Source organism: Trematomus bernacchii, unplaced genomic scaffold (assembly GCF_902827165.1).
Source record: "Trematomus bernacchii unplaced genomic scaffold, fTreBer1.1, whole genome shotgun sequence".
Lineage (NCBI taxonomy): Eukaryota > Metazoa > Chordata > Actinopteri > Perciformes > Nototheniidae > Trematomus > Trematomus bernacchii.
In genome coordinates this window covers 8,421,470-8,445,379 of record NW_022987828.1, presented here as the reverse complement: position 1 = coordinate 8,445,379, position 23,910 = coordinate 8,421,470, and the positions used below count along the sequence as shown (strand labels likewise).

The window sequence follows — 23,910 nt, the reverse complement described above, 5'->3', positions numbered from 1 at the left end:
TGTGCTGCTGGGTAACATTAGGTGCTCTGTGTTCAATTACATCCTGTTTGATAATAATTACATTACGGTATTGGACAAAACTGGACCAGCTTCTCTGCATTTGAAATCAATACATATTTTTTGGGGGAAATAAAACAAGTAATCTCTCTAATCTTGCACCAGAAACGTAAATAAATGCATGTCAAGGTAACCCAGGCTAACGGCAGCCATCAACAGTCAGGTCTGCTAAACCAAGTTGACTTTGTTACGAGACACAGCTCATCTGGGCCGTGCGGGGCTCAGTACAAAATGCAGGAGGAGCAGATAATGGATAATCCAGTTACCCAACCAAGCCTACACACCATTTATGGAAGTCCACGTCATGGGGTTATTTAGAACCCTAATTCATCCAATAAAGCATGTTTGGAGGCAGAATTCAATTTGTCTGAAAGCCCTTGGTACACGTGCTATCACAAAAATCCATCACATTTCAAATGATTAAATAATGTATGATTTCATGATAGTGCGTGACAAACTGGGGCGCCAAGGCACGGTCACAAAGACATGACAAAGGACATTTTTCTTTCTAATGAGTCTGAACTAATTATTTCTAGATGATCTATATATTATAACATTACCTTGATGTAAATCTACATACTGAACATGGTTCACATTAACATGTTTGTTAACTGAGGTTACAGTATTCAACCAATAAAGAGCCTGTGTGTTAAAATTATTTTGCTAGTTTTCCTTTCAGGGTAGTCAATTATATTAATGTGAGCAGAGGAATACCATTTAAACAGTACATACTTTAATTAAGAAATTATAGTAAAGCGTACAGCCTAAAAACTCTAAAGTACAGTACTATGCAGTACATTTACAGTCTTTAATTTGATTTATGAACCCATAATTAAATAGAATCCATACTGTCAATCATAAAATACAGTAAATCATAAAAACATATCAATATCCCAAAAGTAAATGTTGAGTAAAATCATTAACAAAAATAACATTTTGCGTGCAATTATTTCCACTCCCAACTTTATTTGTTTATACAGTAGCTAACACTGAATATATTTGATTAAGTTCAGAATAGAACTTAAGGTCTGAAGATGAAAATGACCATAAATTAAATATATGTTTTATCTGAGGTTAATCTCATGCAGATGACATGTTATTGATAGTTTAGATTAATGTTAAAATAAGGACAATACGTGTATGTAAACATCCTATGGGATATTAAAAGAGCAGTGTATTTGATAAATAAATGTTACCCATGCATAGACTACACAGTATGGCATCATCTCTCTGCATTCAGGAATCTCACCACTGCCTGGGTATGATAAATGGAGAAGAAAAAAGTAGCAAAAACCAATATGACAAGATAACTAGGGAAGATCATCATGTTATGGATTCTTAATAATGAAATGTGTTCATACCATGCACATGATGAGTATTTGGCCATATTTGTAATTAGTGTTAAACCAAAAGAATAATCCACATCATATTTAGACTAAAGAAAGGCCTAACAGCAACCAGGATTTACTATTGCTATACGTCTCTGAAACATTTTCCCACATTTGGCGACATACTACGCAGCTCCTAAAATACCAGCAACAAGAAAGGCAAAATAGTGATTTGATAGTTTGTGTGTTGGGATCACAAACTTAAAGGGAGTGTGTGTGAGAGAAGAAGTGATTGTTAGAAGAGCATTTTGAGGTTTTTGAACCTGGAGTCTCTTTTACACATAGAGACAGGGGGAGGGAGGATAAGTGTCCTCTGTCCTTGTTATTGAGTGTCCGATGGTACAGGGGACATCCCAGAATCCTTTGTGGAGTCCTGGGCATCGGCGGCCATGGGGGAAGATACTCTTTCGTAGATGAAACTGTAGAGAGTGACGTCGGGTCGAGTCGTTCGGCAATTCTTGCACACCAAACTGGAGTACTGGTTCAAAAGCTTGTGCAGCCTCCCTGGAAGGGTAAAGGAGAGAGGTGAAGAGAGGGGGAGATAGAGAGAGACATAGGGGAGGGTGCAAGGGTCAAGAGGAGGAATATGGAGGGAGAGAAAAACAGGGTTTAAGTGAAAGTTCTTTGAGTGTCAACGAGCAAACAAGAGGGACAGAAAATGCAACGGAAAGAAAGAAAAAACGAAGAAAAATGAAAGCTTGTTCAGGCTCATTTATAAATCACACGCACGTACACACGCACACCGGGCCGTGAGCTTTTTCTCTGTAGCCCCACTTTAGGAAATGGATGGCTAGAGGGGAATTTCTCTGAAAGGCTTCAATAAATGTCAGCAGAAGAAAAATGAAAAGAGGGGGAGGGGAGAGGCTGGGGTCAGTTCAGGCGGTAATCCACTCTGCAGCTGAGGGTGAATGGATAGGCTGAGGAAAAAGGAAATGGCCCATAAAGTGGAATAACTTAACATTGAGATGGACTGGGTTCTGTTATTTATGCGTACTGTCCCTGTAATGACGGCAGCAAGGACAACCTCTGTGTGCTGTACGGGCCTCAGGAGCCTCCATTCCTTTTAATTATGCAATTTAGTGTAAGAGCTCAACAGAAGAAGGGCTGACGGGAGTCTAACAAAAAAATGGTGTTTTGTGTGCGCGAGTCTTACCAACGTTGACTTGTCTCTCGGTGAGGAAAGAGTGTATTGCGTGAACATCTCTCATTAGCTGAGCGTCTCCGAATGTGAAGTAAGCCATGTCTCTCCCAGCCTCTGCCGCAGCCATCAACTGGATCAGCGCTGAAAAAGTGAGAAGGAGAACGCTAAAGGCAACAATTATATACAGTTTTAGCATCATTAGTATCCTTCCTTTTCACAACGAAATCATAAATGTGTAATTGAATGCTGTAAAATAGCTGAGGAAACTAAGTAATTGGTCAATAAGCTGGATGAGGTGCAGCTTCAGGCAACAAAGAACACGATTGACAGGAGCCATTTGTATCATAAGAGTAAATAATCCACCACTGTTAGCATAGCCTCATCAACGGCACTCAATCTTTTAGCCCTTGCAAATGAGGTCTTAAGCCGTTGAAATATTCAACAGAATGGATATTGATTCCAGATTTAAATACACAGCACATACATCCTTTGCAAACGGTCCCTAATCTTTACAACATATTGTAACAGCTCGTCTTATTTAACTACCACATCTCAAGTCAGCTGCGGGACTATAATGTAAAATACAGTTATCGCTTTCTAAAATTACCCGCTATGCTAATTTCAGGGGTAATGGGCGGGAGTCCCCAGAAGCTAATATTATCCTTTGGGACTTTTTCCAAGTCCAGTGGATCTGTTCATTAAAGAATGTACACAAACATACCCATGTAGCTCCAATAACATTTGCATACAAATTGCAGGATATTTATGTGGAGATGTGGCTTTGAGGACAGCAGTCTTCATGGATGAACAACATTACAGTTATTGAATTATGTTAGGATATTGACCAGGAACCCAACTGCGGAATTTCTGCAGTGTGGCGCACTGGAGGGGACAGTAAGGGGGCCCCTTCATATGAAGAGTGATGTTGTGTAAACCCACAGAGACCTGCGTCAGGCCTGGATTTATGGTGTCCCTTTCCTGTAATCAATTGCCCTTTTAATGGAAAACATAAATGTCTGTCAGCTGATCAATAAAGGGAGGGAAGGGACGGCTGAGTGTCACCCTGGGAGAGCTACTAATTGACCAGAGGAGTTTGGGAGAGACCAACATCTGTGGCACAGTGTCCATAAGCAGGAGCTTCAATGGCTGGAACAAAGACTACGATGAATGGTTGACCCTGTCTGACCTATGTAACTATTGTTTAATCTAAGCAATCTTATGTATCTATAACATAAGTGCCATTTCAGCTTTCATATATGAACATTTTTTGAATCCTTCACACTTCTTGTTATACACACACAATAATTAAACTCGCTCTATTTGAATTCATGTTTGTAGTTTTGCCAATGATACCTTTGAGCCGGGTGTCTCCACCAAAAGCTCCACAACCCCAGTTTCCTGTGGCCACTGCAGAGAGGTGCTTGCCGTTGTTTCTGAAGAATCCACAGTATGCCTGGGATAAAAGCACAGGGAGTAAGAGGAATGGGAGAAGAAAGAAGATGACTTTTATACAGTGAATATTGTATTATAACAGAGACTTTTATAATGTTTTACTAGGATATCTTGTAGGCTACCAAAAGCAAAAGTAACCCTGTTTATGTGTATGCATCAACTTGAACTACAAGCAACACATATATATTATTATTGTGAAAAATACCGAAATGTTCAGATCTATCCCATCTGTCACATACTGACAACAATATATTTTACTACAAAGTAGTACAAAAGTATGCAGAGTTTAAATTGTATTTCATAGCTTTATGTGTCCTTTCACAAAGACATTTATGTTTAACGTTAAATATTGTTTGTTACCAACTAGATTCCCATATAATCTAATCACTGTCCAGACAAGGACATCAGTCCCTCTCGTACCTTGTTGAGTTCTCTGGTCATCTTCTCGGGAATAAACTGCTCCAGGAAGTGTCTGAATTTCAGAGCATCAATGGCCACAATCTCTGTACATCGTCTCTGCCAGTCATCCCTTAAAATAGAATAAAAGCAATTACAGATTTGATTGATAATGACTTGAGAACGTCCTCCCATCAGTCATCGAAACGTTTATGACTATATTAAAGATTATTTCAAAAATATGAACAGTACTGTGTAAGGAATAAATACCTGGCAGTCTCATCCATGTGGTTGGCCTTCCATCTGTAACTCTCAGCATAGCCAGAATATTTACTGTACTGTTCAGTGCCTGCAGAACAGGAAAGAAAATCAAGAAAATTAAACACTATTTAGTTTAGACTATTCACTATTTAGCAGTCAGAGCACACAGTCGAGTTAAATCTGTTTCAGCGACTTATTTCTTAAATCACATTTAGTGCTCTCTATGCTCCCCATGTGAGTGCACAGTACCAGCTTGTATTGGATTGTCATAAATAAAAAAACATTGATTTAAAAAGTAATCCGCTTTGGGTTTTGAAATGAAAAGCTTTCAGCCATAATAGGAAGAAGTGGTTAGAACAGAAGAAACTAACCTTGGCATCATTCTCAAAATGCTTGTAAAATATAAAAAACACCTCTCGATCATTCATGAACTGACAACGCATCTCTTATGAGGAAGATAGCCTTTTATCATGTCTACTGATATGTGCTTCAGCATTAGAGGACGAAAGATTTCATCATTACAAATACAGCTGTGCTCAGTTCTAAAACTTATGCCTATAAAAGCTCCATACATTATGCATTAAATATGATGTAACTTCACTGCACTTCAGTGGAGCAGGTGTTAAACACGTGCTTGATATACCCTAAGAGGTTCAACTGTATGTACTAGCAGAGTTTTGTATGCTACTTGAAGAAATGATCAAAACTATTTTAAAAGGAATTCTCAATGTCGTTCTTTAGAAGTATCTCTTGAAGAAGCAGTAATTAAACGTTGCTTTTACCTTTGCATAAATGGCTTCATTTCATTTCGAGCATGCACCATCTGCCAAAACTTGAAGTCAAAGCCTGAAGGATGATTTTTTTTTTTGCGCCTTTACAAAGTATGACTTAAGCTAATGGCTTGTACTTGAGCCAGGGCATAACCCTACAATGACAGTGCAATTGGGCAAAAAAGAATGATGTGTCTCAGTAAAGCTTTGGCTGAGCGAACCAAAAGAAAATGTCTCCCGTCAAATTAAGTACTTTCTACAACACTAGCGACTCCTATCGTCAAACAAAAGGCTGCCCATATCACTTTCACAATCAACAGAGCTGTCCTCCTCCTCCTCCTCCTTCACCTTCATCATATCTATCCTGGCAACCGCCCATTAAAGCCTCCCGGCATTCAGGCTTCCATCACCTGATTACATTGTGGGCCTCTACCATCCCATTCGAAAACGCCTATGTACGCAAACCGATCTGACGCACAAGACCCAAACGCACAGGAAGACCCATGTTCAGACACCTCTTAAGACAAAGAAATATGATTAACTCGACAGGAGAGGAGAAAGGAGAAGAAGAAGAAGAAGAAGAAAGACAGATATAAAGAGTCCAGAAATGGAGCCAAGACTTTAAGAGCACACACTTAATGCGTGCAAGGAATATTCTGCAAGGTTTCAATGAACCTGTGGCGTAACTGGCCCATTCCATTAGTGGAGCGATGACCTTAGTTGGGCAATAAATTCCTTTCTGTCCAAATGTAATAAAGTTAAGTGGTGAGGAGGAGGAGGGAAAGAGGGAGGGAGGCAGAATGATGTCTGGCAGGGAGGGGGACGGACTATCCACTGAAGGTGACTTGGAAGAGATGGGACTTTCAAAGAAGACAACATGGCGCCATACGAAAGAGACGACCAATAACACCACATTGGCTCTTCTGTTTCTCTACTACTCTGCTCTTCCAACCTACAAGCAACACACAACCATTTTTGTTTGAGTTTCTGCAGGCTTCGCTGAGTTATAAATCATGGCCTCCTGTCAAACGGATGGATTTATTAAACCGGCTAATGATGCCTCTTGTGTCATCAAAGGCAAATCTGAAGGCTCATTTGAATGTCCTAGTGAAATACAGGCACCAAAGCAGGACAAGTGATTAATATTTATTTGCAAAGCCAGATAAAGTGGCAATAAAAACAAATATGATAAGTTCATATTTATGATCTATTTCGTAATGGTGAGTAGGCAATGAGATAAAACGTCTTCATGCTCTACAATGACACTGCAAACACAATGATGGAGGTACATTTAAATCAACAAAGTATTTCATTGAATCGACTTATATATGTTTATATTTTAGTTATTGGGGTACCAGTAATAAATCCGTGCCTCTGATGTTAATCCTTGCTTGCCCTTACTTTGACCAGAGGTGGGGAGGTACAGCTGTGAGCCAGGAAAGAAGGTAGGATGACCAGAAGAGGAGGAGGAGAGAGAGTGAGAGGGTGCAACTCTTAAAGGTTGACCCAAGTAGAGTGAGTTAGAAGTTGAAAAATAGAGCAATTCTGCTGAAGAGAAATGAAGGATAGCTGGGAAGTCCCAAGTGAATCAATGCAATGGATTTTCCATTTCAAAATGTACACCTCATTCAGAGTTGTTTGTGTTGTAGCACAATACATCTGGGCCTATTTGTTCTGTATAGATTGTACCCATGTTTACTTCCTGCTTGTGATTAGAAAAAGTATTTGCACAGTATGTATGGACGCTAACCCTTATTCATTACTAGCGCTAGATCGTGCTCTCTGAACAAAACACATTTGTTTTCTATAAATAACTATACACACACACACAATGCTAATTTGGTGTTAAAAGCAGCAAAAAGAATACCATGGCCGAAATGGCACAGAAAGTATTACAATCCTTTAAAACCTATACATAACCTGTCCTATATCTAGTCTCTGTATAAGGACATATTACATTATACATTATTTTGCTCACAAACTGCCAAGAGGTCAAAATAGGGTCGGGGTTGGACCTTTGATTAACTACTCATTACGTTCAGCTCCCTTTTCACTGCATCAGTCTAGTATAAAGCCTAAAACACAGCAGACGCTCTCACTGATGCTCCATCTAAACTCTTTCAGTGCTTTACTTTGGGTCGCTACTTGCTTCCATCCCAATGGGGGAAGTTCCCTGCATTATCTGGCAGAGTATAACAGCCTCAGACTGGAAGGAGGTGCTGACTCTTAACCCATCAGTTCTTTTTATGCTGACACGTGACATCTCTGTAAATCTGCAGCCACAACTCTACCTTGGTTGACAATACATTTCGGTTTATCACATTTTTCAACCAACAGATAAGGTGAAGACAGGGAAACCACAAACAGAAAGGAACAGATTGAGTCAAATAAAATAAGCCTACAGTAAAGTCAAGAGTCTTATACAGGCCGTGTAATAACTGCCTTCAAATAAGGAACTGAGGGTTGAATATTATGCTTGTGTGTGACTGCGTACCTGTGATAATGAGGCATTCGTTGAACTCCAAAGCTTCGGTGAAAAGGCGGGAGACAATGAGTTCAGGGTTGATGAGGAACCTGATCTCTTCCTGGACCAGTCCATGTCCGGTCACTCCACCACCTACAAACCTGTTTGCAAAGTCCACCTAATGAAATCATATAATTAGAAAATGAACGGAAGAAATGTCCAATTCCTCAGTTAAATTCACAACCAAACAAATCATTAACGTATTGTCCTGTCTGTTCAATGCAGTTGAGAAGAACTGAGGTTTAGCTACTGTCACTTCCGTGATTTGAACAAATCACTTTATTAGAGGCTCCTTATTATCAGTCACCCACTGTGGACATTTAACACAGATAAATGTCTGAGGATCGTTGCTCTGCTTCCTGCTTGTAAATAATCAAATCAGGAAATCGTAGCAAAACGACGTACATGAGATAGTTCAAATATCTATAAAAATCTACATTAAATGTTGAGCAGGGATATGGGATAAATCTATTGGCATTCCCTGTGAAGGTTCACTATATCACAGGGAGAGAGGAAACACCCTTACAGGTTTTTATAAAGTAAGTAATTAACTCACCGTTAAAATGTATATAATGTGATTTAAACTCATTGCAGATATATTCTAATCAGTGTATATGTCTGTCAAAAGTTGAACATACGGAACCCAAATGCCACAATATATCTGAGGTCATTTATAAACAGTTATTCTAATAAATAGTTGCTTATGTGAAGGGTTTATGGGAATTGCGAATTAATATATTATTTGATTTTTAGATCCTTGAACTCAGCACTGGCATGATTGCATTTCCAAAAGCAATTTCCATAATGACTAAACTATCTGTACTCAAATTAAACGCATGCTTCTAATTTTCCCCACAGAGCCTAAAGAAAAAAAGATATGCAGCACAGATATTTTCTCCCACCATCAAAATAATAACAACATCCCTGGTTTTAAAGAACTAGGCAATGTTGAAACGGTTTTAAATCAAATCTGGCCTTTGTTACCACTAAGACTTTTCTATCCCTTGATATAAGATGTGTATGAATACAAAGTTCTCCCAAATGGAGTTTTGGCCATTTTAACCAAAATATTGTGATGTGATACTGGAGCTTTTTGCCATGTAGGCCCACTCTCTGTTTTTGTGCCATGGATAAGAGGACAGTCAATTCAATCACAACGCTGAGATTCAAAAAGCCTGTCAGGGGTGAGGGTTCTGCTCACTGGCCCACAGCTACGTCAATCTGTGTGACAGTGAGTGTGTTTGCATGTGCATGTGTGTATGTTGTCTAAGTCCTCACCTCCTTCACTGGTTCACCCCTAACCTCACCCCCCTCACCCTTCAATCTCACCTCCTGACAGAATGACAGCCCACTCTGCCCTATCAAAACTCAACACACAGCCAGGGCGTTGGTAGCCATCAATCCGGATGCAGGACTCCTGGCCCACCGGGTCGCCCCCGTGAGAAGGCTTACTCTCGTCATCTTTCCCTCTCTGCGCCTCCTTCTCCCTCATCCCCCACCCCAGGGTCTTCTCCTCCACCCTTTCCTCTCTGAGTTACTCATGTGTATACATCAGCTGTCAGCTCGAGTAAAACATGCACCAGCCCTCCTGAAAACACTGGGGAGACGGTGTGAATCAATGCAGAAATATAAACAATAACCTTCCCGGATATGCACAGAAATCATACAACCGATTTTGATTTACTGCTGGTGGTTGACATCTATTCAGACAAGCAGTCTCTGACTTTTGAAAGCTTAACATAAGGCATGGTGAGAGTCAGAGTCATGTCTGTAGTTTGACCAAACAAGTATAAAAACAGGCATGCTACATCAAGTCAGCCAACTCTTTTGACAGAGTCTGGTGTTAGAAAGAGGAATTATTTCAAAATGAAAAAAGATATTCCTACCTGCAGCATCCCGTATCCATCATCCTCAATCGTCCCCTCACAAGTGATATGAAGGCGCTTCAGTTGAGTCTGGGAACTTGACAAAAAAGAGGATAACAAACTTCATTAACACAAAATACATTTCCAAATGTTAAAGGGATGAAGCCATAACATGATTCAGCAAAGAGTGTATGTACTAAAAGATGTGGGCATTTTTACATTTTTGTTACAATTAAAATAAAGTGTCACAAAACAAAATAATGGCATTCATTTGTAAAAACAAATCTCCTTTAATATGGATTGTGAGTGGAATAAAGAGTAATACCTTTCCCAGTTTGGAGGAGTGTTCAGTGCTTGTCTTTTGAATGTGACAAGACCCTTGGGCTCTTGAGAAAAAGAAAGACAATGTTCATCAAAACATTTTCATAAATTGAAAAACTTGGAGAGCAGTAAAGAAAAAAAGACATCATTATTGCTTACTTGTCTCTGTTACTCTCCTGAAGTAACACAACAGAGTTTTTAATTTTTCAATTTTTCTTGGTGAAGAACCTTCAAATAACCTGAAAAAGAAAGCAAATGGGATTTTGAGAAGGATACTGACTTTTGTACATCTCAAATAACAACTTTGACTTTATCATGTAAAATAAAAATGTAATGTGTTTGAGTAGATGAGACATGGATGTTTCTCTCAGTCATTATCTCTAGCTCAATGCACAACCATGCCACAACATGTCTGAAGTGAGGTCAAGCTTTTAAACTGGCACGATGTCTCTCCCATCTACCTCCATCCTTCACACAATGGCGCTGCCTGAGGCCATGTTTCAGTTATTCAGTTACCATAAAACGAGGGTGGACAGAGGAAGGGGAAAAGAGAGAGAGGGAGAGAAAGTAAGAGGGAGAGAGAGAGAGCTTAAAACCACCCCATACTGGTGCTCTCCGTCCATTAAAAAATGGACCTAAGCTGATGACTAATCACAGTTCAGCATTCATCTTTCCCTCCCCCTTCTGCCAAGATCCGTTAAGAAAGGAAAACAGAGGGGTCAAATAAACTGAAAAAGTAATATACTAAAAGGCCTTTAGTGAGGGAAAACATGACATTTAATAGGCAATCACTGCACTGCTGTTTTTCCTTCTATTTCCTTATACAGCTCTGCAAAGTCCCCCCCTCACCCCATTTCCGTCAGTCTCAATTTGGCTACAAGCCTATGAGATACTGTAAGAGAAACTGTGGTGGAAGGTGGATCAAATCAAAATCAAATCAAGTTTTATTTATATAGCACATTTTTAAAACGATTTTTAGTCGAGCCAAAGTGCTGTACATATAATAAAACACTTTACAATAAAGACACTTCACAACAAATACAACAGCACAGTTTGTGCAGAATATCAGTATGAGAAAACGACACCCTCTGTCCTTAGACCCTCACATCGTACAAGGAAAAACTTCCGGAGAAAAAAACCCACAGTTTAAAGGGGAAAATGGGAGAAACCTCAGGGAGAGCAACAGAGGAGGGATCCCTCTCCCAGGACGAGGGTGAAATCTCTAGAATAACCAAAAATTGCATCTCTCTAAAAGAGAGAAAGGCATCTAATTACATTCAGTCATATATTTCCAGTGTCATAAAGTACACCAGGAGACAACATTTCTGACAGTTTGACCATTACCATAAGGGTTTTTCTAGCAAATGCGGTAGGCCATCTAGTGGTCAGAATCAAAAGCAAAGGACTTATTTCTTAATAACAAGCTTTCATTCTTGGCTAAACTGTTCAACAGGCTTATGTAATTTTCTTCTCATACAGAGGAAAACATAAGCTAAAAGAGATAAGCCCACCCTCTTTCCTCTTACTCAAATCTATCCATCACTTAACGGAGGACAAACCTTGACAGTTGTGCCAAAACAGCAATCAGCAGATTGCTTGCTGCTCTGCTTGTCCAAGACAGAGCGCAACTGTTGCCGATAAGCAAAGTGACGGACACTCCCTCAATTACAGGGGGGGAAAGGGAGGGCCATTAACGATCCAGGGCCCGTTTTAGACTGCAGTGGTTGTCTTGTCTTTTCTCATCTTCTCAGAAACACCATGACTTTTTCCCCTCTTGCCCTTTCCTGTATTTCACTGTCGGCAGAAATGCTGATAGTGAAGGCAGCCATGTGCTGGCATGGCTCTGAAGCAGCCAGCCCCACATCAGGAATCAATGCTTACATTATTACAGATGCCTCTTCACTTAGCCTGCCACTACGGTTGATGTGGAGGCAGACATCATGCTCCCATACAGATGACTGATTGTGAAAGTACGATTAAGGTTCAGATAAAAAAAGAGGGAGTTTAAGGTGGGAACGTGGAACCAATCCCACATAATCAATATGACCATCCCTTCATAAAATAAAACAGCCCGAAACCCATGGGAGAGCAGATGGCTAATTAGACTCTGGATATCAGTTAGGACCAATGCAGATTGCAGGGAATATGAAAATGATACGATTTTGTTATGTTTCAAAGAGTATAAGTACCATCATAATAAGGTATTGAAAAAACTGACATCTGTAGTATGTCAAACAAAAAAACATGAAGTGATTACACATCGAGTGCGACTGGGAGTACGGTCGTCTTTCAACCAGAAGGTTGAGGGTTTGATTCCCAGCCCATGCAGTCAAAATGTCGATGTATCCTTGGGCAAGATACTTGCCCAAGTTGTTCCTGATGGCATGGCCAGTGGTGTGTGAATGTGTATGAATGTTAGCTTCCATAGAGCAAGTGGTACTGCTCTGCATGAATGAGGTGTGAATGGGTGAATGACTCGTAGTATGTAAAGCGCTTTGAGGGGTCGAGAAGACCTGATAAAGTACAGTCCATTTACCATTACCATTTACACATGCAACTAATGAGGAGAGAAATACAGGGAAACTGAGTTGATGTGATATCTGGATAATGTCCAGTGTGTACTGAGTTACCTACAGACCAGAACTTTTTTTACTAGAGATGGCAACACCATCTCATTCCTATCAACTTTGTTACCATCATCTGCTGCTCATATCAAGTGTCTTGAGCTGCAAAATAAGACAAACAACATAAATGAAGTGGTTCCTCAACAGAGAACAAGCTAAGACTTGTTAAGACTGTGTCTTAAAGACTGTGAAAACTGTGATAACAAACTACCTGGGGGCAATATTGCCACACCCTCTGCTGCTGCCTGCACACGCTACAACAGTTAAGACCGAGGTTGTGTACTCTACAGTTTGGTCCTGACACCACTCATGCATCACCTCCCTCTGTTGCAAATGATGTGACTCCTCCAAATTATGAGAATCCAGAGACAGATAGGCAGGTGTGCCCTTTCAAATAAAAGTACATCAATACAATTTGTTTCAATTAGCCATCCCAGGCTTTTCCAAACAGACCACTGGTTCCTAGTAGGTAGAAACAGAGAACACCAATTTAACACTCCTACTCTGGATCTCCCACCCAAACAAAAACACACAACAGCAAGGTGGAGCTCAAAGGGCTTCTGCCCACGATCCACCTTCAAGGCCTGAAGTGACGGGCAGTTACAGCACACAACGTAATCTTACAATCAGGAACATAAAGAAAAAAATCCTGTATGCTCTTTGACAACATTTTTTTAGATATTACAAGCTTTAACTGCGTTTAATGGCCGGATCCAATCAGTTCATCTTGTAATGACCCACTGTTTTGAAAGAAACATTGATGTTAGGATATGTAAACTTAATGGACACAGAATAAGTTGAACCTAAGTAATGGAATTAAACTAATAAAATGTTTTCAAGGCAGTAGTGCCCCCTTATGGAAATCAGTTTCCTCTGAATGGTAGGAGTGTGCTAATTAATTGAAATTCTACCAGTTTGTAAACGATTATTGTAATTAACTCAAAAATAATACAAATGTTCAATATATTTGATGCCAACTTATTGGTAAAAACACTGTTGTAAACATTTCGAGAGATCCTGACCCTGTTAATCAAATAAACGCATAATTATACTAATGAATCCAATCGTGTTCGTGTCCAACAACATTGTACCCTTCTTGTTGAAGCATACAGACCAATAAGGCAACATTTAGGATCAATATCTGAGTCTCAGATCTATTCAGTCTTCCGTTTAGAGTAATGAATTACCCAGAGTCTGCAAAGGCTCATGGGACGGCTGCAGCTCACTAAATTACCCTTGTGAGTTGCTGTCCCTTCATTCTCTGTTTGCCTGGGTTGGTGTGCATTTACCTGTAAAAGTTGATCTCAGGATAATTGCAGTACTCCGACTTGCGGGAGTTGCGTCGGGGGAATGTGCAGAAGAAAGAGTTGGCAAGCAGACAGGCTATTTGCTCCTGAGACAGAGTCAGGGAGTGGTTTATCCCGGACTTCAGCAAGGGAATTGGCTAGAAGGTAAAAGAGAGAGAGAGAAAAAGTGAAACAGAGACCCAACCTGAGATCATAATGGGAAACGTTAGGACAAGGAGGGATGCATAAGAAACACACAAGGTTACGTGGGTGCACTACTGCGGGTCTGATGGCTAATGGGGCTAGATAATTAGTTTAGCAATCTAGCAAGCAGAGGAGACAAGGAGAGTTCCATTAGGTAAATGGGTGGTAGTAATTAAGGTCCTGGTTTTCTTGCTCTCCCAGAGGTTCGTTCAGTCAGACACACAGGGCCAATCCATCTTCACTGATTAGGGCTAAAGAGCCTCCCAAGGCTGCCCAGTTAGCAGATCAATACAGGCTCTAATAACACACACATAAACATTAGCCTTGACGCTTAATACTGCTATACAAAGCGGAGAGTCAGAAAGCTTCATTATCCAACCGCTACAGATGATTCTGAGGTGAAATCTATAAGAAATTCCTCCTTCGGTTAAACATGAGCAGTGCTGACATTCTGCCTCTGGTTTCTGTCTCCAGTAACAGCCACAGGGATTTTCCTAACATGCCCACCCAGAGTGGGAGCTGAATTAGGTTTATTTGATTTAACAGAGGCCCCGAGTAGATAACTGAATTACAAAAATATAGATGTTAGGATTTTTTTGCCTTTGCTATAATTGATGACAGAGAATGAAGATGAAGACAAATGGGGATGACATTTAAAATATCTGTGACATAGATCAGCACCATTTATTTAATGTGAATAGAAAAAGAGGGAGTGCCCCGTATCTCAAAACATATTGCTCGGAGGTAGACGAAGAGCTAGTGTGGAAGATAGAAAGAAATAAGACTACATTTTACATTTCAGAAGAGGGATTTTCTCAAGCGAACAGGCATGACACATCAGATGGATGTCTGAAAATTAGGCTGACCTCTCCTCTCGCAGCTCTCTCTTTTTAATGAAGCAGTTCTTGAGGTGGACCAAAAGGGGTATTCATTATCTAGCAGTTGTAAATCATGAGGTGATCGTGTTTAACATCCATCATGTAATACTTTGCCTCTCCTCTCCCTTTACACTGTTGATCATTTTGTAAACCCATTGAATATGGCCTTAAACAACTCCAGTAAAAACCCTTAGCATGAACACCTCTTACTCTTACCAATGTGCAGAGGGCAGGAGCACTGAGAGCAAGGTCAACCATGGCTGGCAGGGTGGTCTCAAACAGGTGCTCCAACTCAGACTGCTCGAGACACTGGAGGAGAAAAAACAGAAACACAGGGAGACGTTTTGTTAAATGGGATATCTCTGCAGAGCTGAGTGCATAGTTAGGCAGGCAGTAACTCAGAGCCAGCAGTCAGAGTGACGGATTAGATCTGAAGTGACACAGCAGCTTTACCCACCACTCATATTTCCAGCCAAAATTCTAAGTCATAATTGTGTTTTTTTAGACAGTTAATGTCTTGCTATCAAATTGTCAGTTGCCTCTTTTTTCCCCCAGCAAACATACAGATAACCATAGTGAGACAAACAATAATAATAGTAATACTAACAACAAACACGAAAACATTTTAAGACAAAACATGATATATTTTTACATTGTTAGTTATCCCGTCCAAATACTGCGTGTTTTTTTTCGTTAGTGTTTCACATTTCTTTTATACAGAGATTATGTTGTACGCATAGTTTCACAATAAATAATCCTTTCACAGTTTTCAAACATTCATTTCATCGGTCATCTCATACTGAAAACAGATAAAATATAAAAGCCCTACATGCAATCTTTCTGTTTAATAAGTGCAATCATTTATTTTAGAGTTATGAATTGTCCGAGTAATAACATTACTAAACTCTATTTATATTGCACTTTTCAAAAACAAGTTTACAAAGTTCTTCACAGACATAAAAAGAGAAAACAAGAGATAAATAAAAGACAATAGAGAAAAAAACTAATTTAAAAAAAAAAAGAGTGAAAAAGGGCTCTGAAAGATCTGAGGAACAGCCAACTGCTAGATGAAAGGTTTAAATGGTCTAATAATTGTTTGACTGCGGGTCTGAGGTTGTAACCCAATACCAGTAAACAATATCTGAGGAAAGATGCTCAATTTTCTCATCTCGAACAAGAAAACTCAGCGTCGGTGAGCTTTATAGTTGTTTTAGGGTGAACTCCCACTCCTCAGATATCAATAATCCCAACACTTCAGCGGGGAAGGAAGAAATAGAAATGTTGCAGAGCCGCTCACTACACAGAACCTGTTTCAGAAGAAACTACCATCAATCTGGGAGCGAGCCTGCCACCGACGAGGCATCCATACTTCAGCCTATAGCTTACCTCAGCATCCATCTGCAATTCCCTCTAATATAAACACCCAGTTATTCCATCATAGACCCAGATTTACAACGCAATCACTTATGAGTGTATTGGCTTCGAATGTCACTGTGATCAATCACTTGCCTTATTCTATCAAGGTAATAAGGGGAGCCTGCGCTGATTAAATGGACCTTCTGGAGCAAATGCAAATGACCAATTGTGGACAGAGTGGCAGGATGGCTTGATTTTCAACAGGAAGTCTTTGGTGGTTCATTCTGCTGGGGGGCATTTATATGGCTGCAGAGCCGGTCTGACTAAATGCTGTCAGAAGTAATGAGCTGGCAGACATCATAAAGCGCTCCTGTGGGACTAATAGATGGTGGTTGGAGATGTGGCGGGAGGATGAAACTGGATCCTCCCCACAGCAGCCGACCTCCATGGTGATACAGTTAGGCTGCACACACCAACTTTCACATCAATACATTTGACAGACTAGAAGCAGGACTGTCATGATTTACTAATGCAAAGGCTAATGATCGATTACAATCTGCCTTCCCCTCCGGTCCTTACAAGTTATTTTCATTTCCTGTCTTGATTTCACGTTTGTATTTAGATGCGGTAAAGAATGTTTTTAAATACATTCAGGACAAACATTTCAATCATTTGTTAAATCCCTGTGTGAGAGAGATAGAAACAAAACAAATAATAACGCACAGAGTGAGAGGGATAGTGGGCTTTTGTCTTGCTCCTGAATGTTTGTGTACTATTGAAACATCAGCTGTACTCACTCCTGGACCTCTTTCCCGCTCAGCCCTCAGACATTTTTCAGAAAGTGACACAGTGACAGTTTCATTTGGCAGGGGAGAAACACTAAGACAATTTACAGACAAGCCCTAATTTGGATAACTCTTTTTTTTCCCCCCTATGGCTATTACACATTGAGCGGAGTGTCAATCACCGGCTGAGGGGCAATGTGCCTCGTGACAATTACACCAGTGCTGCAAAAACGTTGCAATGGATTTAATTAGTTGGTCTTGGCTGAGGAGGACAACAGTTAGGATTCACACTCAGCACAAACTAGAGGAAAAGAGAAGTAACATTTAAAAATAAATAAAAAAAGGATGAGCAGAGAAGCAGTGAAAATGATTCTGCCTGTTAGCTATCAAATGAGTTGCCCAAAGAATGGCTAAACAATTCAGTGTATGTGATTCTTCACTACATTCGTCTCTGTAGGAAAGATATATCACTTATGCATATTTACTGTGAATGGCAGCTGTTAATCATTCCTGCTCAATGTGTTGGCAGGGTGCTTTCAACGCTCCCTCATCCTGCATCCATTAACTGGTAGAAATGTAAATGATAGAAAGCTACCAGTAGGTATTTGGTATTGGCACACACAGGCATTTATTCATATTCCTTTCATTCATTTGCTAATTGCAGCACATATCTACTTTTTGAGTGCTATTCCCTTTTGATATTCAAACCTTTACTTGTAGTTTTCCTGCAAGCATCATCCTCTTTAGCTAAATGCCTCAGCAGGAATGAAATACGGGGAATACGGTGCTCAGAGTCGTGAGCAGACCCGCTGACGAAATAGACTCCTGGAAGGGCGAGTGCTTTTACTGAGCATCCTTACAGATTTAATGGGACCTTTTAATTAAATTGGATTAAGCTATAAAAAAAGGCTGAGTTGCCTATTGATCCACCGAGCTCTCTGCGTTGCTCCGAGAAATTATTTCAGGGAGCAGAAAAAAAAGAAAAAGAGACCACTTTGAAAGGGTCTGAATTTAGCGGAGTAATCAACGATAAAGGGACGGATATCACGTTCAGATATTAATCTGGCTGGACCGTAACAAGTCTGAAACAATACCACTTAAATGCATGAGCTCCATTAGAAAAAGGACCTTGTTCTTAATGGCTCAAACCAAGACAACTTACGAAAGAGAAGGACATTACTAAATGCTTTACTTAATGTGGATTCCAAATTAGGCTTCTTTCAGAAATTGGTCTGCTCTGACTCCGTCTCGCTCCACTTTGAGTCACTTCACTTCAAAGTAAATACACTGCCAGTAGACGTGCAGTTAAACTAATGATGTGTCTACACGATTTCGGGAAAACAAATTCTACAAGAGGACTGGGACTGATTCTTCCCTTGGAAATGCTATATTGTTGTAAGAGTTGTAATAACTGTATGATAAGGAAAGAAATTGTTATCCCACATGGGAAGAAGTTTTTTCTGACAACAGGTATGTAACTAGAGTCCCAAACTATCTTAGCAGAAAAATAATTGTTATGGAAAGAGAAGAAGAAAATAGACATTCCCCAGGTTCACCTGCAACAGCTGCTGCCGCCATGCTCTGTGCTCATCTGTCCTAACTGTGTGAAGCGTATTTGCTCCTAGGAGACTCCCAGGTACGAGGCGGGGAAGAAACACACGGATGGGCTCGCAGCCAAACAGAGGAGAGCAGGCTCCCGTTCCAATAGCAACTCTAGTTTAGTATCGTCTTTAGCTTCATTCTTCATTAAAGTACCTTTTTAAGACTTATTTAAAATCATGTTAAGTTAAACAAAACCTCCAGAATATTTCACAGGGGCTACATTTCAGAGCGGTGATACACAATGAGCTGCATTTCACTGAAGAGGTGTTCATTTATATGTCAATTTTCTTAAAAGACACATATGAAAGCCTGTTTAATAGCAAATTATCAACTATAAAAATGTTTTCCCACCTTCAGAATGTATTCTAATTCAATATGCTTCATGTTCAGCAAAGATGCATTTTATACAAATGTTTTGGCAATACATTATGATCAGCAGGTTGTAGGGAAACATTTTTAATCCTCCCACTTAATGTTTTGTGTAAGAGACCCCGAAAAGCAGTTAACAGTCATGTTTTGAAAGCTTACCTCTGTGCAAAGAAGGTTGAGCGCAGTGAAGTCCCATTTCTTTGCATGGGCTATGTTGTATCTCAATATAGCATCCTGTAAACGAGAAAAACAGTTCATTAGTCATATTTTATTCAGTTATTTATCCAAAGAAGACTAAATATAAGAAACTATCTGGCAGAAATGACCAGCAGTTGTCTGGTTACAAGGCTTCTCTTAACACATGGTGTACATTTGTTGCAAAGTCTGCCACCATGTGGTTGTTAATGGAATATATTCTGTATCCGTATCCTGTATGTAACTCGTGAAATTGAAATAATAACATAGCACTTCTTCCATATAGTTTTGGTAAATGCACATACCTGTCCCGATTTAAATAAACATTAAATCAAATTAAAACAAAATTACAATTAAAACAAAGCCTACATATAAAAGATAGTTTTGAAATTGTATCGTGTCCTCACTGTATTACTCTCTATCTACTATTCATCTTTATGTCACCCATATCTCTCTCTGCAGTCACTTATCACTGCAGTGACTAAAGTTCAGCTAGAACACATAGTATGTGATCATGGAGAGTTGGAGGAGCCAGAACAAAGGTTTGTGACTGCTGGAGCCAACGCTTCTACTTCTTATCAGATAATGAGGGATGAAATGCATAATGGATGTTTGCCAACATATAGAGTAGCAAGGAGAGGCAGTTAGCCTCTTTCCTTACCTTTGGTGTTTCAGTGAAGACTTCAAAAGTATGGATAAAAGTAACTTAGCATATAAACCTGTTTAAGTGCAGACACAGAGTATGTTCAGCCTAACTCAGAAGCATCCAGCTCAGCACAGTTGTCTTACCCTCACATCCAGAGAGCTCTTGAACCCTCCATTTAAGGCAGTTTGGATCAGCTCCCATCGACTTTGGACACCACCTCCATCCTACATGAGATAACAAATTACACTTGATTTGATTACAACATTCATTGAGTAGGTACACTGACTGGCATGTTTTAAAAACCCTGCACAGCTGTGATGGACATTAATACCTCAGCATCCATAGGAAACAGATTCTTCTCAGAGCAGGGCATCTTCACAGACACATCATCCCACGCATCTTTGAACTTGCTGGGGTATGAAGCAGGGACCTCTCCCTCTCTGAGGAGATCCGTCTGAAACGGAAACAAAATGTAAGAGAAAAACAAAATATAAAAAAAAGTTTATATAAAAACACAATAAATCACATTTGATTAACTTCTCAATCTTATGGCGTTAAGGTTACTTTATTTGTACCTGTAGATAGATTCAGTTTGCAGTAGAAGTCGAGCTATCAATCATGAGACACATTTCACAAACAAAGCAAGACAATTGACATATATGATACCAATATTTACAGTTTTAATAATCACTAAACTACTCAAATAGAATGCATGAAAATGAATAAATACATAGATATTGTAGATGTGAAATTAAGAGGTCAGTCACTTTGCCCTGTTAATTATTTCATTATTGTTTATGAAACCTAAATGCATAAACAATGGTAATTTAAGTTTGACACTTGTTTTTACTTAAAGTTATATGTACCTTTGCTGGCTGACTAAACAACTGACAATTAGGTGTCCGGATTTTAATGGAGAGATGTGATTTTCTTAAAACATTAATAAAAAATGCCAGCATTCTTGTGATATAAGAGGTAATGGAGAGAATCTAGCTTGGGTGGCAGTGATAGGTTGATAGTAAGGCACGAAGTAGCTACAGAGCCATGAGACAGTGTTCCTTTGGGACATGCAGTGGAGGACACAGTGTGATAGGACCTTTACTGACAGGAAGCCCTGAGGGGATAATGGAGAAAGGTTCCACTCTCACTCCCATGTTTCCCTATCTTGTTATCTCTTATTAAAACACCAAATGCACCCAATGACCAGTCAGACATGCATGTACTTATTTTATGACTGCAGTATTCTTCACAACATACCACAAACAAAGAACAAAGATAATACAAGTGGCTGTTTCCTCACCCTGATTGTGACTGTGTGGCCAGGTACTGCTTTTAGGTGAGACAGAGGGGGGACCCACTGGGGCATTCTGTTCAGCTCATCTATGGGTGTCCCCATCCATTGCTTGTCCATGTTTGGAAATGCCAATGACACACTGTGAATAACAAAAAGAGAACAGGTCAGTATACCACACACAATTAGTAAAGGACATTGTGAGCACAGCAGAGCAAGGACACAACAGGAAAGGTGATTCATTAATCAGAAAAATAAAAAGGTAATAAATAGAAGTACCTTTCGGAAAGTTCACCTGACTGGCTTCCAGCTAAATTCTGGCTCATGTCAGATGAGCCACTGTACTCGGCTATCTCAGCATCCTCAGTTCCAGTGGAAACCGGATTGAGGTTTTCTTTGACAGAACATTCAGAATCAGAGTCTTTGACACACTGCTGCGATTCCTTCGCGGAGCTAGAGTCCTCTGCACAAGCACTGCCATCGTGAACCTTCTCTGCAGAGCTGTTGACAAGCATGGTTTTACAGATAGGGCTATTTGGGCTCAGCATCTCAACATCACTTGGTGTACTGACACCTTTCATGGGACTACTACTAAGAGGGAGGGTGAGTTTTGGATTTGGTGAGTGTGCAGCAACACAGGTTGTTTTAACCGGGTGAGGACCAGGTGAGGTGGACCTCTTAGATTCCTGTCCATCAGAACAGTGCGATTGAGTTGAGTTACACCCGCTGTCTGCAGGGGTGGATTCATCGAGCCCACCTGCAGAGCCACATTCCATTGAAGTCTGAGATGCTACGCCATCTTGCGAGTTCTCCATTTGTGCACAGTCTTTTGAAGTGTCAGTCTTTTGTGGTCCACAAAAGAGTTCATCTTTTCCATCTGTTAAGTTTGTGTTTGGGACATCATTCTTAGGACCCTCTGGTTGGACTTCAGCAGTCACACTGCAGCAGGACAGAGAGATAACAAAGTGAGACAAGGGCTTGGGTCTTTTTAGCAAACTCAATTTACAATATGTATACTTAAGATCTAAATGATGCAACTTCCCCTTTCAAGAGTTCAAAGTTTAAAGTACATTCTGTGCATATCCATTTTCCTACTTAAAAACATACTTAGTGAAAATCATACAAGGCATTAGCATGTGTTCAGCCTTGAATGAAAAGCTTGAACACACATAGATCCTTATCTTAACTAATCCTTACCTTGTTTGAGAATCCATCCCTTCGTCCATATTCGACAGGTCAGACAAGACGAATTATAGATCTCAATAGCTGCTTGAGAAAGAAAATAACTCATGTTGACAAGCTTTTGACATGCATGCAAAAACTAGGATATAGCTATATACTGCCAATTGTCAGGTCTAAACGAACCTCACATAGAGCCAAACAGTCTGGTTTCAGACGGAAGCTACACTTAAACCGTTGGTACGAACAGCAGGGAAAACTTAAGGCGGTGAGTTCGTTTGTGTGTTTGCTCCACTTTCTCAGGTTATGAGGAGAGTTGTTGTCCCACCTTTATATCTTAATCTCTGCGACCATTTAGCCTTTAGCCTATGTCGTCAGTTTCAATGTCTGACAGTCATTTTGCTAAGAAAACACTGCTACAATTAGCTAGCTAACCAACCATAAACAACAGTATGCTTTCAACATAACCGTCACTGTTAAAAGTAGTTATTTGGCTATAATTGGTTTCTTTACAATGGATCTGGTTAGTATCTTACAACGTCAAAGCAAACTAATTTTACAGAACAAAAAAACAAGTCACCTTTGGCTAACTTAGCTTTGATTGGCTATAGATTAGCTGTAGTGCTAACGCAATTCAACCTGATCAAGCTAGCAGTAGTGGGTCCAGTAAAACAAAGAAATACAACTCACATGCATTCCGCTCCTTGTGTAAGACATCGGTGTTAGAAGCAATACATAATTATGTATTTATTATAATGTCCAGCCACTTCTCCCGGACCACATAACACCCCAAATGTTTTGATCCGGTTTTTGGTTTACTTTCACTTCGTTGTTCCAGGCAGCTGCTGCACCTTTACGGCAGGAGCATCACGACCAATCAGGACATGTTTCATGGAGCAAGAGGCGGGATTACGAGTCGGTATCCTAGCAACTGGCTTTACCGTTGAGTAAATATTGATGTCATGTAGTAGAGACAAGTAAGAACAAATAGCCACAATATGTACAAATTAATTATATTTTATTACTTTTGGGGTATCTCTACACGTTGAGATTAATTATTTTTTACTGAGCTTTTCTTTTTTTTTGGTTGCTATTCCATGTTCTCTTTATTGCAACATGTAACAGTTACATTTTGCAATACAGAGGAATGTCTTATGACTATTTTAATTAGGTCAAGTGAACTACAATGTTGATATGTAAATAACCTAATATAAACAAAATGTGTACTTAGTTTTGATATTACTTACTTAATGTTGATAACAGTATTGGAATTTCCTATGTTAATATTCTTATACAGTTAGTTAGATCATTTCCAAATAG

At 39.8% G+C, this 23,910-nt stretch overlaps 1 protein-coding gene across 2 annotated transcripts; it reads right to left on the bottom strand.

The window, feature by feature from the left end:
* Nucleotides 1-998: 998 nt before the first annotated feature.
* parga (poly (ADP-ribose) glycohydrolase a) lies at nt 999-23,443 on the bottom strand. Of its 2 annotated transcripts, none has more exons than XM_034151782.1 (18): nt 23,281-23,443; nt 22,609-22,677; nt 21,691-22,350; nt 21,421-21,553; nt 20,452-20,574; nt 20,264-20,344; nt 19,439-19,513; nt 15,384-15,476; nt 14,089-14,243; nt 10,335-10,414; nt 10,180-10,240; nt 9,876-9,951; nt 7,960-8,107; nt 4,705-4,783; nt 4,459-4,567; nt 3,940-4,039; nt 2,599-2,727; nt 999-1,949 (listed from the first exon to the last, which is right to left on the bottom strand). In XM_034151782.1, exons 2-18 carry the CDS (start codon nt 22,635-22,637, stop codon nt 1,768-1,770), a joined length of 2,313 nt encoding a protein of 770 aa, XP_034007673.1. In that variant the 5' UTR covers nt 22,638-22,677; nt 23,281-23,443; the 3' UTR covers nt 999-1,767. The 2 variants fall into 2 exon arrangements, with proteins under 2 accessions (XP_034007673.1, XP_034007672.1); XM_034151781.1 differs by having other exon boundaries at nt 1,677-1,949; nt 22,609-22,680.
* Between the last annotated feature and the right edge of the window lie 467 nt (nt 23,444-23,910).

Bases quoted from the DNA above. Each gene is read 5' to 3' on its own strand.
- parga (XM_034151782.1), bottom strand. From the start codon at position 22,637: ATGGACGAAGGGATGGATTCTCAAACAAG. The intron at 10,241-10,334 runs GTAAGCAATAAT...CTTTTTCTCAAG, and splicing joins CAGGAGAGTAACAGAGACAA to AGCCCAAGGGTCTTGTCACA. The intron at 2,728-3,939 runs GTATCATTGGCA...TCACTTTTTCAG, and splicing joins TGGAGACACCCGGCTCAAAG to CGCTGATCCAGTTGATGGCT.